Raw genomic sequence first — 12,849 nt, forward strand, 5'->3', positions numbered from 1 at the left:
CATATCAGCGGTAAAAAAAAATAAAATTGATAGCAAGGCTTTAAATCTATTGAAGTGGCATTACTTGTAAAACTGGCTTCCTGAGAAATTCTCTCTGATTATCAACCTCTTCTTTTGAGATCTGGTTGATTCGTACTTCTTTTTTTTTTTTTTTTCCAGGGGAAGTTCGTTCTGTTAAATCTTTTCTTGAGTTTCGTTTAGATCCGCTTTCACTTCGTCTCGTGAAACTCTTCTGAAGACGGTAGAATGTTTGCAAGTGATTGTCCTTTTATTTCGTTCGGATCTTTGTATCTCTTGGTACTGTGACGTATGAAATAATATTTTCTTGGGAAATATAATCAGCTGATATGTCTCTAGTTGTTTATATACTGCAGTATTTCTTTCATGGTCGTATTCCCAAGACATTCTGTGTCAGACTTCTTTTTTTTTTTATATGGAGATTCGTGAAGCTGGCTTATGTTATATTATGTTCTGCCATATTCCTAAGCCTTTTATTTTATGAATAGAACTCATAAATCATTGGCTAGATTGTGATAATGATTTTAGTTATACTTTTGTAGAGACCGAAGTTTGATGTTATTGCTGCAAGCTGTTATGCGCACGAAACAATAGTAAGAATTTGAAATATATTTGGCATTCTTGTCACGCTTAGAAATTCGCAAAACAGCATGAAAAGGAAAGGTTTAAGTCGGCAAGTAAATATGACAGGTAATCAAGTGGAAAAAGGACAAATGGAAAAACGTGGCTCTCGGCCTGACATGGAGAGACGCGTAGACAGAATTAAGGAGATCGCGAGGAGAAGAGACAAAGAGGCGGAAATGGAAACGCTGTGAGATAACGTATGTCAAGATACTATCAAATAACTCCCCCCTCTCAAAAAAATGAAGTCATAATTGCGAAATTTCGGCCAGTTTCCACTACGTGTCTTCTTGCTGGTCGCTCTTGGCTAATTAAGAACAGTGTCAACACGTCAAGAAGGGGAAGCGACACATCACGAAAAGTTCTCCACCAATCTCAGCATTAGATTGCCGATGACGTCACTTTTTCCTTTTGGATCGGTCATTTCTGTGTGTGTGTGCACGCGCGCGCGCGGCCGTGTTTGTGCGTGTCAGAGAGTAGAGGGAAGGAGGAGGGACAAATGAGCAAGACTTATGTGCACATGAGATTTCTGAGATCAGGTTGCTAAGGAATCTGTTGGTAATTTCGCTGATGAAAATTCGTGTGTGTATATGTGTATGTATATGTGTATGTATATATGTATATATATATATATATATATATATATATATATATATATATATATATATATATATATATATATATATATATATATATATATATATATATATATATATATATATATATACACATGAATTTTCATATATATACATATATATATACATATATATATATACATACACATGTATACTGTATATATATATACACAGTATATGCGACTCTCACGCTCTCACAAAAAGCACACCTAGTGCACCTACACGCACATATTTCAGTGCTTATTAGTTTTAACTTGATCATATGAAAAAATAACAGTCAGTTGCTGGGCGCTGTGGCTTCGAATGTTGTTTGTTTTCATGGGGCAGTAGGCCATTCCCTTTCGGTAAATTTCAAGCAAAACTTCATTACCATTTATATTACATATCTCTCCAGATATCTGGCAAGTTGTGATGTATTCTACCTTGCAACCGCATTCCTGCCACTTCATTAAACTGTAAAACGAAACGAGTTTCATAAATAACCCTTTCTATATTTCATTAAAGAGAGTTTATTGCATTGTAAACACTTGCGTTTTGTTGAATGAAGGACACGACTTCCTTAATAAAAGGTTAGTCCCTTTATTAAAAGCATCACTTACCTAAAGTTATGCATTCAGACACAGCTGTAGAAACGCAAACTCTCTCTCACTCTCACTGTGTTCATATATATTATATATATATATATATATATATATATATATATATATATATATATATATATATATATATATATATATATATATATATATATATATATATTGCAGTTCATCGTATCCTTCTTTTTGGGTATCTGAAATAAAGATTAATCGTGAACCTGTCATGTTTTGTGTGTGTCACTACCCTATCATTAGGTTACATTGGCACCGAAAAGGAACAAAACAAATGCCGGGTAACATGCTTTGACAGAATATTTGTTTACTTGCGAAGATGCAGAAGATTTGTTTGAGACCTTCTCACTCTTCACTCAGTCCCTTTTGATGTTTCATCGTGTTCAGCAGCTATTTTGTGAAATTGATAAAGAAGACAAAGGAAGACACCTGTGGTTTTATTAAAGGGAGGCTTGTTGGAATATAAGACATTTTTGTATTGAAAACATGACAGGACAGAATGATAGATTAGGGAGACTAAAGTTCGTTGCTGAGCAGCTGGATATTGTCATAATATGATGATGAAAATTGGTCTGAAAGATCCTTAAAGCTATTGGATTAATGTTGGGAAGGAGGGTTCAGTCAAAACAGAGTTAAAGTGGCATCATTGAAGGAAAGTTATAAGGTTATAAGGCATAATCAGCTGCTGTTATGAGCGTGAAAGTTGGAAGCGTTTATGGTTTCAAAGATAAGACTTTGACACAAAGATGAATATGAAAGTGGCAAATGATTATGTAGAGTTGTTTGTTCTGTGGACTTTATCTATTGTGAATACATATTCTATTGATTGATTAGTTTAATTAATTGTAGATTATACTACACATGAAAGAGGACAGTTAGATGAATAGAAGAGCAAGATGAAGTTGCGATGATACGTCAAGTTGCAGTATTTGAAGAGTTTAGTAATGTTCACGTCATGGCAGAAAGGAAGATAAGGATAAGAGGCTTTTATAAGTGGAACAACAAATAAGAAACTGGTTGTTGTCACCATGACAAAAATGAAAAACACTGAGCATTTACAGGTTGTAAGTGAAAGTGTAGGTCCAGAGTTAGAGGTAAATGCACGCAGTGAAATGTTTCAAGAATCATGCAGTCGGTTGAGGACAGACACTTATTAATATAATTTACAGGTAATATAGCGACATTCAAAATAACAAGGAAGGTTGGAGGAAGTGCGAAAACCTAGTAGGTGTTAAGATGTGTGCTCAGAGAGGACCTAAATATAGAATGGTTCAAGCCCAATTACGTAATCGATAATACAACGAAAATTAGCGGCGGATTGTGCAAGAAAGTTGTGCATTAATGAACGGGAAGTATTTTCAAAGGCTATTAAAATATCAAGAGCGGAGCAAAGGCAGAGTTGAAAAAGAGTGAGAGATATTGAAGAATGACCAGGTAATAAAATAAATAACGTTACAGTTGGGTATGACTAAATTTTGGGGTTGGGTCAGGGTTTTATTTGACATGTGATTCAGTTGTTGGAGGTTGGTGTTGGAACAATAAGACTGGTTCATAGGAGCATTAATTTCATTGGTTAAAAGAATAACATTATTTTTGTAGAGGTGCATAAATTTAAGTGATGTATTTAAATTCAAGAGTTTTAAAACGCCTTGCCGTTGCTAATTTACCATAGAAAGTGTTTGGAATGTTGCTTGTTAAGGAAAGAATTTCCGATGACAAATAGTACCATGGGAAAAACCTGTTTGGAGTTATGCCAGGAACTCGTTTTGGAACTGGTGACTGGTTTAAGTAGATTGTTTTCAAAATCTAGACAGAAGAGAAAATTGTGTTAGCCTGGAGGACTGGCGGAAAAAGAAACTATCTTGTGAGGTAGCGTCTTGCAGGGCAAAACTGTTGCGAGCGATCAGTGACCACTGGCCAGACCCTGATGCTTTACGCTCAGATTGACACTACGTGTGAAAAGTGGAAAATGTCATTCTGTAGAAGAGCGACCGAATTGAGAAAGCGGAGTTTTTGTGTTAGAGACCGAAATCACCATTGCTGCCACTAATTCATTCACTGCAAAAAAAAATATTTTGATAAATAATGATTATTATTATTATTATTATTATTATTATTATTATTATTATTATTATTACCGTAGCCATACCGGGAAAATTACAGTAAAATAAGAGTGTCGAGACAATAAGTCGCGAAATGTCATCCAAATTGACGTCATTATAGCAGTCGAAATAGCAAGTCCCTACTTTAGGGACGTTACGTACCATCGCAAAGCTTACACCAGGTTATCCCGGGCCCATAAGGTCAGAAAATTTAAGTAAATGATAATAGAGGGTCTCCCCAGGCCGAACCAACAACAAGAAATATAAAGGCCAAACCAGCACCTGAGGAGCAAAGTTGTTTTAAATTGGTTGAGGACTGGGCATGATTGCCTAATCCATCAGTGTATTTTAGAAGGTAACAATGCTTCCATATTATGCTGGCTGTGTTTACTTTTTTTTTTTTTTTTTTTTTTTTTGTGTTAAGCAGAGTCTGGTGCGCTGTTCCAGATGTGATCATTGAAGGAGCAAATACTACCTAGATGATAAGTATATAACATTTTAAATATCACTGAAGACGTAGGTGATCTTATGGTTATCTCTGAGATGCAGAGATTTTAAACCAAATATATACGTATTATTGCATTTATGATGCGACAGAGAAAACCCTTTTACGCTCCTTGGTGCCATTAGGAAAGTCTTAATGGAAAAGGCCCTTGATAACCGAGATAAGCTCCAGCGCTTTGTCTTTGGCACGGGAAATATTAATAAGTAAATGTATAACGATAATATGTATTGCTTTTTATATGTCATTATTATTATTATTATTATTATTATTATTATTATTATTATTATTATTATTATTATTATTATTATTATTATTAGAGTGTCCACTCCATAACGCTATGTATACCATAAATGAAGAAAGGAATAAAAATCATCAAGAAATGAGTAGTAAAAATACATTTTTAAATGACAATAAATATACTTACACTAACTAAAAATAAATAAAACTGAATGCAAGTCACTTTTAACAACTAAATAAACAAATTATTAAGGCAAAGGAAAATGTCCTGAGAATATGCCCTTCATCAATGGCACCGAGACGTAAGACTGGAAGACGGGATTATGAGGAATAAAGATCGGAAGTCAATTAGCCTCGAAAGCAATAAAACTGACCCCTTTCGCCTGAACTGTAAATTTATTGTTCATAGCGACAATCAGCATGACACCAGGTTGGCTGAGGTTAAGAACAAGTTTGTGAAACGGCCCCAGGTAGATGAACCTTATTTATAAGAACAAGTTTGTGCAACGGCCCCAGGTAGGTGAACCTTATGTGTAACATTTAGAATCATCTGAATGCAATAGTGAGAACAAAAGGGGATTTGAAATTCACTGAGGCAGAGAGGAGAAGTCGGTGGAGGGAGAACAAAAGCAGATGTGGAGTTCAGTATATATAGTCTAGTCACATAAAGAGCTTGAAGTTACATTTCAAAGAGAAAGCTATAAACAGGCCCTTATACCAGGCTGTAGGAATGGCAAGATCAGTGACTAATGTTTCTGTAAAGTTCCTGAAAGAGGATGATCACTTTATGAAGCTTATCTTACCCTACACAATTTTGTTGATGAACAAAGAGAAAACTGGTATACACTAAGAATTCAAGAGGGTCAATAATTAATAGAGTCCCGAAGACAACTTTCGGTAGATGTAAGAGCACAGAGATGATACTTTGAGTAGTCATTTTGTTAACAGACCGTTTTGCATGTCTGATGCCTATTTTTCGTCAAAGCTAAAGTGACTGAAAAATTACAGGGTAAATATCATGAGCAGAATCTCTGAAAAAAAATGACTATAAATACTGAAATAGTAGAAGGCATATAGTTGGTAAGAGGCTGAATATCAGAGTCAGCTGTAGTGCAATCGTCAGGGAAGGTAGGAAGATTTAAAAATAAAGCATGTTAATTTAGTAAAGACAGGCTTTGTCAGCAAAATGTTAGTGGAGGAAAGCCAGATTCCCAGAAATTTTTGCAAAACTGGTAGAAGGTGTCAGACTCTTACGTATCCTCTCTACATAGTGAATTTTTAACTCTGTAAAGAATGGTTTTGCAACAGTTAACAGTTTACCAGAGAGAAAGCTTAGTGGAACCACATCTTGTATGAAGCTAAAGGTTTACCAGGAAAAGCACCTGTTATGTCCTGTGAACCAGCCTCCCAACTATCATCTCTTTTAATGTATTTAGCTGTCCAGAACGTGAAATGAAGGATGCGCCAGCATCCCTGGCCTCTCTGAAGGTTATAGCCGGGATTCGGTCAATCCATCTGATTTTCTCCGAGTCGTTAGCCATGGCTGTATCTAACTCCGTCACTCAGTCTGAAAATCAAGAAATGTAAAATGAAAAATAGCTTAATAGAAACTTGAAATAATGTACTTGGAGGTAGGCTATAGCAGAAAACTTCATAACTTTCCATTTGTTCTGTGGAGGGGGCCTCTAATTTCTGAAACACCTGCACCCTGTTATGTGTAAACCCACGCTGTTCTTCCTGTAAAGTCGTTCTATCTCATATATATATATATATATATATATATATATATATATATATATATATATATATATATATATATATATATATATATATATATATATATATATATTTTATATATATATATATATGTATGTCCTCATATGTATGTTGCATACATAAACTTTTAATGGCCCAATTCAACGAAGAAATGGTCTGAAGAGTTTCTTGCTTGTTCTGAATGTGAATTCCGAGCCTGCCACTGGTGAGGAGAACGTCCTTCTTCGTTATAACGTACTTTTTCCCATTTTCTATATGGGGTAACCTCCCGATGATGTCGTGTCTAGCCAATAATATATATATATATATATATATATATATATATATATATATATATATATATATATATATATATATATATATATATATATTTGTGAGTGTGTTATGTTGTGTTTGTGTGTTTGGTATATATGATGTATGTAGTAACTTATTTGTTTTTAACGGTCACTTAATTACCGTAAATCTACAATATTTATATCATATACATATGGGCTGCCAGATATTCCAAATTTTGTAACGCACTAAACAATTACTATTATGAGGCAGCAAATGGTCAATTAGTTGATCCAGATAGGGATGGAATGCTTCTTTTCTCATCCGTTCGTTTGTTTCCATCAAATGATAGCAGCTTGTAACCTAATATCGACATTTATTGCAAAATGGCCTTAAATGATTCCTCTTTAGTGTGATGATATTGGAATTACAGTCATCAGTATTTCTGGCAGAGACATATAAAGACGGCCCTACGAATCGGATAGCTTGAGAGAGAGAGAGAGAGAGAGAGAGGGGAAGGGGAGGGTTCCTGACTGGTAAGGGGAATTCGGAAATGCCATGTTGTATTATGATGAAGAGGCTCTATCCGGGGAAATTAGGTAGCGGTAACAACGTACGAGGAAATTTTTCGGGTTTTTAAGTTTCTCTCTTCTCTCTCTCTCTCTCTCTCTCTCTCTCTCTCTCTCTCTCTCTCTCTCTCTCTCTCTCTGCATGGATGCTAAGACCACAAACTTATTTCTCAGCGCGATGAGCGTCTGGCGGGGCGGAGGGGGGAAGGGGGTGCCCTAGCATCCATGCCCACGCTCTTCCATTGCATCTTAACCAAGACCATAAATAAGGATTCCAGAGTAAGATTAGTCCAATATGGAGATGGATGGACATGAACGTATCCTAAAGTTAGAGACAAGAAAATGCTAAGCTTGCTTTGTTGGCGGGTGGGCAAACACGGCTACCAGGATTTTAGGCTGAACGAAGTATGGGATTACAGGTAGATTTTGTTTGCGTTCGATAAATTCATTGCATGACTTCGCCTCCTCCGGCAATAGTGATGAATGGAGCTCATTTCGCTCCAGTCCTTCTCCTCTTCATCACCACCAGCCTTTTCCCTCCCTCCCTTCTTTCGGATTCCCTTATCGCGGAGCGATGCTATACGTTTTTTTTTTTTTTTTTTTTTTTTTTTTGACACGTTCACTCATTTGCTAAACCCCCAGAGTGCTCTAAAACCTTTTCATTAATGTTATAGTAAGAAAATGTCTTTAAGTCAAATACTTGTAAATTGAAGCCAGAAGTATTGGGGGGGTAATTGGTCTGAAAATTAAGATAGTCCTGCTTCCATGTTCCACCCCAGTGAAGAAGCTCAAATCTTAAGTCAGATTATTGCAAATCATCTATCTTTATATAATAAAGTGCATAGAGAATCAATATATTATTTTTCCTCCATCGACGGTAATCTGCTGGCAATGACCTCTTCCTCCAGACTTGTCGTCATCCAGGTACTTTGCTCTAACCTTCTGGTCGGAATGTGACGTGGCAGGCAAGGTCTAGAGACCTTGGTCGCAGGTATCGGAACGTGGCGTCTCGACTTGCACGCGTATTGACGGCGTTTCCGACGGCTCGGGAGCTCGTGTGAAGGATGTACTCCATTATCGTTATCGCAGACATTCATATCATTCTTGTAAATATCAGTTCATAGTCTGTGCTCCTTATCAAAAACACACTCAAGTGTCTTTGGATTGATAAATTAAAAATACCCAGTTACATTAAATATAGCTACGAATTATGCATCAGTTACCATTATGGAAGATCTAGTTTAATGAACAAGAATTTATGTAACTGCTTTTTATTTGTGTGTAGGTTTTATACCCAATTTTAAAATGCGGACGGTCGCTGGATATGCTCCCTGAAAATATCTTCCTCTCTCTCGCTTTCTGTGTGTGTGTGTGTGTGTGTGTTGTGTAAGGTGTTTGATTGGGCTTAACTCATTGCTTTAAATGATGAAAACGAAATTTTACTATGAGGAAAGTTACATTGATTAAAATGGGTATTTTGTGAAATGACATTACGTTATAGTTCATGGATGTTTGATGGATTGGTGTACGCAAGTTCTTTCTTCAGCTTAGTTTTAAATGGTGTTTTTGACAAATCATAATTAGAGAAACAACACGAAATGTTATGTTTTGGAAAACTGCTGAAGAAAAATTTCATCTCTGGCCAGTCTTTCCAATTCGAAATCACCAAAGATTTGCCAAGAATTTTTCATTAATCAGGCTGTTATAGATGGACATTGCTAGATTCTGCGATTACTAAATGGCTCACGTTGCTGCATAACTGCCACGTAAATCAAGATGATACCAAACGTTATTGGGAGCTACTGCCTTTGAAGACACCATTAAAGAAGCCATCATCATTATTATCATCATCATCAAATTGATTTTTAGAGGGTGCACTAACGGGCCTCATTCATACCATTACGTGGAATAAATATTATTTATTTGTAGTTTCTGTTGATGTCAAATTTTATGTTATACTTGTTCTTGAAAAATATTTATATATATATATATTGTATCTATTATATCTATATACAGTATATATACTAGCTGACTAATCCAGCACTGCCCAGGAAAACTCTGAATTATAATCAATAGTCCTCTCTCTCTCTCTCTCTCTCTCTCTCTCTCTCTCTCTCTCTCTCTCTCTCTCTCTCTCTCTCTCTCTCTCCTGTTAAGATAGTTGCTTCAATTACATTGCCCAGCATTTTTGACATTTTATATTTCACCCCGTCTCAACCCCATTCCTATCGAGGCTGAACTGGTACTTAAAGGTGCATTGGAACTGTCACTATTCATCTCAGCGACGTCGAAAACTGTGGATTAGACACAAATATCCGTCGTTTTCGATTATTTTTACATGTCACCCCCTTCCCACCCCCACCCTCACCCCTATGGTGCCAGTGATGTCTTACCCCACAGTATTCTTTTCCAGATAGTAATCATATGTATGCTGAAATGAGGTATGATGAACCCGTAGAGCTTGTTTAGTTACTAAGTCTACAGGCAGAACCAGCCCTGTTTCAGGGAAGCCCTTCACACCCCAACCCCCTTTGGTGCCCTTTGGTGTAGTGATGTCTTACCCCCCACAATATTCTTTTCTAGATAGTAAGTCTTATGTATACCAAGTTTGGTTGAAATTGCTCAATGCATTTTAGAGTTATCCTGGAACACATCCATTTTTATATACAGCATATAGATTTATATGCATATTATTTATGTATGTATATATGTGTATATATATAGACAGGTAGATAGATAGATAGGCAGATAGATAGACAGATAGATAGATAATCTCTTGAATATCTCAGAAGTGTTGCCATCCTCACACTTCTCAGGCAACTTATTCGGTAATCTGTGTCGTGTCCTCAGGAGTCCGATTGCGTATTTTATAGCCGTGTGGTTGATATCATCCTCATTCAGATATTAAAACATATTCTCGTCTGTAGATGTCTAAATATGAAAATTGTGGTTAGACTCTTGGCAGCCAGAAATGGGAGAACTCAACTAGTTAGTATAGATCAGATCAGTCAATAGCCTTTACAGTAATAGATTTTGCAACTATTTCTTAGTGCAAAATCTTCAATGTAAGTGGTTAATATATTTTGCATTATTTCTTACCTCATTCGGTGTCAGTGGTTTATATATTTTTTCCTGTGATTATTTGAATTTCACCCAATCATCCTTTCTTGTTTAAACTCCGTCTTCTGAAGAAATTTTTCATGCTGTAAGACCTCTCAAAATATTGTAGGTTTCGTGAAAACTAATGCACTCTTACTGGAGTTTCATTATTTCAATTTTTCAGTGACTATTCCATTACCATAGAATTATAATTGAAATAAATGGAAATCTTTTGCATTTATTTTATTTATTTATTTTATTTATTTTTTTTTGGCTAAACTACTGATTCATTTCACTGCAACCCTAAAGTGGTCTCACAAGCACACTTGGTCTTTTTGTGAAAGAACTCTTGCTGATAGTTTCTTGAACATCCCAGGTTTCATTTTTCGAGTGTAACACCTTCACGATTTTAAAGTCAATTTGTGTGATTAATTGTACAAATTGCATGAAACAATTTCTCTCTCTCTCTCTCTCTCTCTCTCTCTCTCTCTCTCTCTCTCTCTCTCTCTCTCTCTCTCTCTGTGTGTGTGTGTGTGTGTGCCCGAACGCAAACGCATAGTTGTGTTACTTTTTCAGCAACGGCCTCTCCATAAGTGGTAATCATTAATTTTATCAGTTAGGTTTTACGTATGAATTTCATGGTGAAGCTTACTGTTCTATTTACTTGCGTAAGGATGTGTTAGTAAGATGTAGACCAAGTTCAAAATTTGAGAAAAATACTAATTAGTTTGAATTTTTTCCGTTCAACCAAAAATTCGAATAATCAGGGGGAAATGTATAAACCAGTTAGCCTACACTGAATGGAGTAGGAAATAATTTGTGGGGTTAAATTTATTATACTTTAATGTCAAACAGTACTCCTCATTGCTAATCACTGTTGAGGAGAATGGTAATATATTTATACTGTTTATCATCATCCTCTCTCCTCTCTCTCTCTCTCTCTCTCTCTCTCTCTCTCTCTCTCTCTCTCTCTCTCTCTCTCTCGTAATCCCTTGACCAAATGCAAGCTTTCCATCTCCTTTCCTCTCGCAGCCCTTTTATCATCTAAGCAGAAGCGTGATCTCGTCATTCTCCATCTTCTCTTCGTCGTCCTGTAACTCCTTTCATGTAATTCTCAGTTCTCTCATCTCCCGAGGCTTCTTCTCCTTCTTATTCTTGGAAAGTTGTCCACCAGACGAAACTTTAGCAATCAACTTTGGTCTTACAAGAAGTGCTGACGACCCTCTAGCGACCACCGAGGGAAAACACTTCGAACGGGAGACACACTCACCCACATCGTCTTTGGGTTGCAGAGGCATTATTTTATCGGCTTCATTGCGCTTAAGCACACACTTGCATGCACACTCTTAAAGGAAAGTCAAATGCACATGCATATGCTCAGTCAGACAAAAAGTTGAAGAAGTTCACATAAATTCTAGTTCATAGTTCGGGAATTCCACACGATGGCATTATTTTCATAGACAAAGTTGCCTAACTGTTTCGTTGAAGCTCTCCAGATCATATTTCTTTCTTTCGCTCCAGCAATGGATGCAGTGTCTCCATTTCTCATATGTCAGTTTAAATCTCTACCCAGTAAGAAAAAGAAAGAAAGATTTAATGCTTTATTCCGTTCACTCACAATGCCGGAGGAAAGGCTTATACATTACTTGTGCCTATTAATGAGTTAATGTAGCTGAAGACTTCCTCATGTACTCTTGAAATAATTCCTTGTCTTTATTTTTCCCCAACAGGAAGAGAGTGGGTGGTGGGGGGGCAGATCGGTCGCTACCACCTGACCCACTCCCCCCCTATCTCCTCCCCTCCCAAACGGCAACATCCACCCCCATCCTACCCACCCGCCCACCCCCAAGCTAAAAAGGCGTCGTTGTGGGGTATCACACCGAAGCAGAAGAAACCAGCCGAAGGAGAGGCGGCCACAAGTTGATCAGCCATGGACTCTGAGAACCGGGTTGTGCTTAATGTTGGAGGCATTAGGCATGAGACCTACAAGGTAGGAGAGCACTGAGGCCAGGATGGGGATGTCAGCTTTGGACGAGCTTTTCAATGATTTTGTGATGAATGTCATCGTACAAATAATGGTGGTCGCATTTCTGTTGTGAGTGTGATTGTATGATGAGACCCAGTCATGATGTTTTCATTTTTGGTTATGATATGCATTTTTTTTTTAATCTGCTATGATTAGATATTGATTTATTATAATAATTTTTTCCATTAAATTTGAATAAATGATGATTATTGAAGTTTGATGTTGATGACGAGCCTGTCAGTGATTGCAGCGGCGGTAATGAGCGGAATTCAGATGATGATTGTTTTTGAAGATGATGACAGTTAATGAACATATATTGGCCATCGGGTGCAATGGCCATGGAACTGTTGATTTGGATAATTGCCATTTAATTCAGGGAT

General features: G+C 36.7%; 1 protein-coding gene across 3 annotated transcripts in view; it reads left to right on the forward strand.

Moving 5' to 3' along the window:
• The first annotated feature begins 12,168 nt into the window (after positions 1 to 12,168).
• Positions 12,169 to 12,849, forward strand: part of LOC136833761 (potassium voltage-gated channel protein Shaw-like) — an 82,339-nt gene continuing 81,658 nt past the window's right edge. For all 3 annotated transcript variants that reach the window (XM_067095993.1, XM_067095994.1, XM_067095992.1), the window contains exon 1: positions 12,169 to 12,433. In XM_067095993.1, coding sequence (XP_066952094.1) covers positions 12,374 to 12,433 — 60 coding nt within the window. In that variant the 5' untranslated portion in view covers positions 12,169 to 12,373. The remainder of the gene's footprint in view (positions 12,434 to 12,849) is intronic.

This window comes from Macrobrachium rosenbergii, chromosome 52, assembly GCF_040412425.1.
Source record: "Macrobrachium rosenbergii isolate ZJJX-2024 chromosome 52, ASM4041242v1, whole genome shotgun sequence".
Lineage (NCBI taxonomy): Eukaryota > Metazoa > Arthropoda > Malacostraca > Decapoda > Palaemonidae > Macrobrachium > Macrobrachium rosenbergii.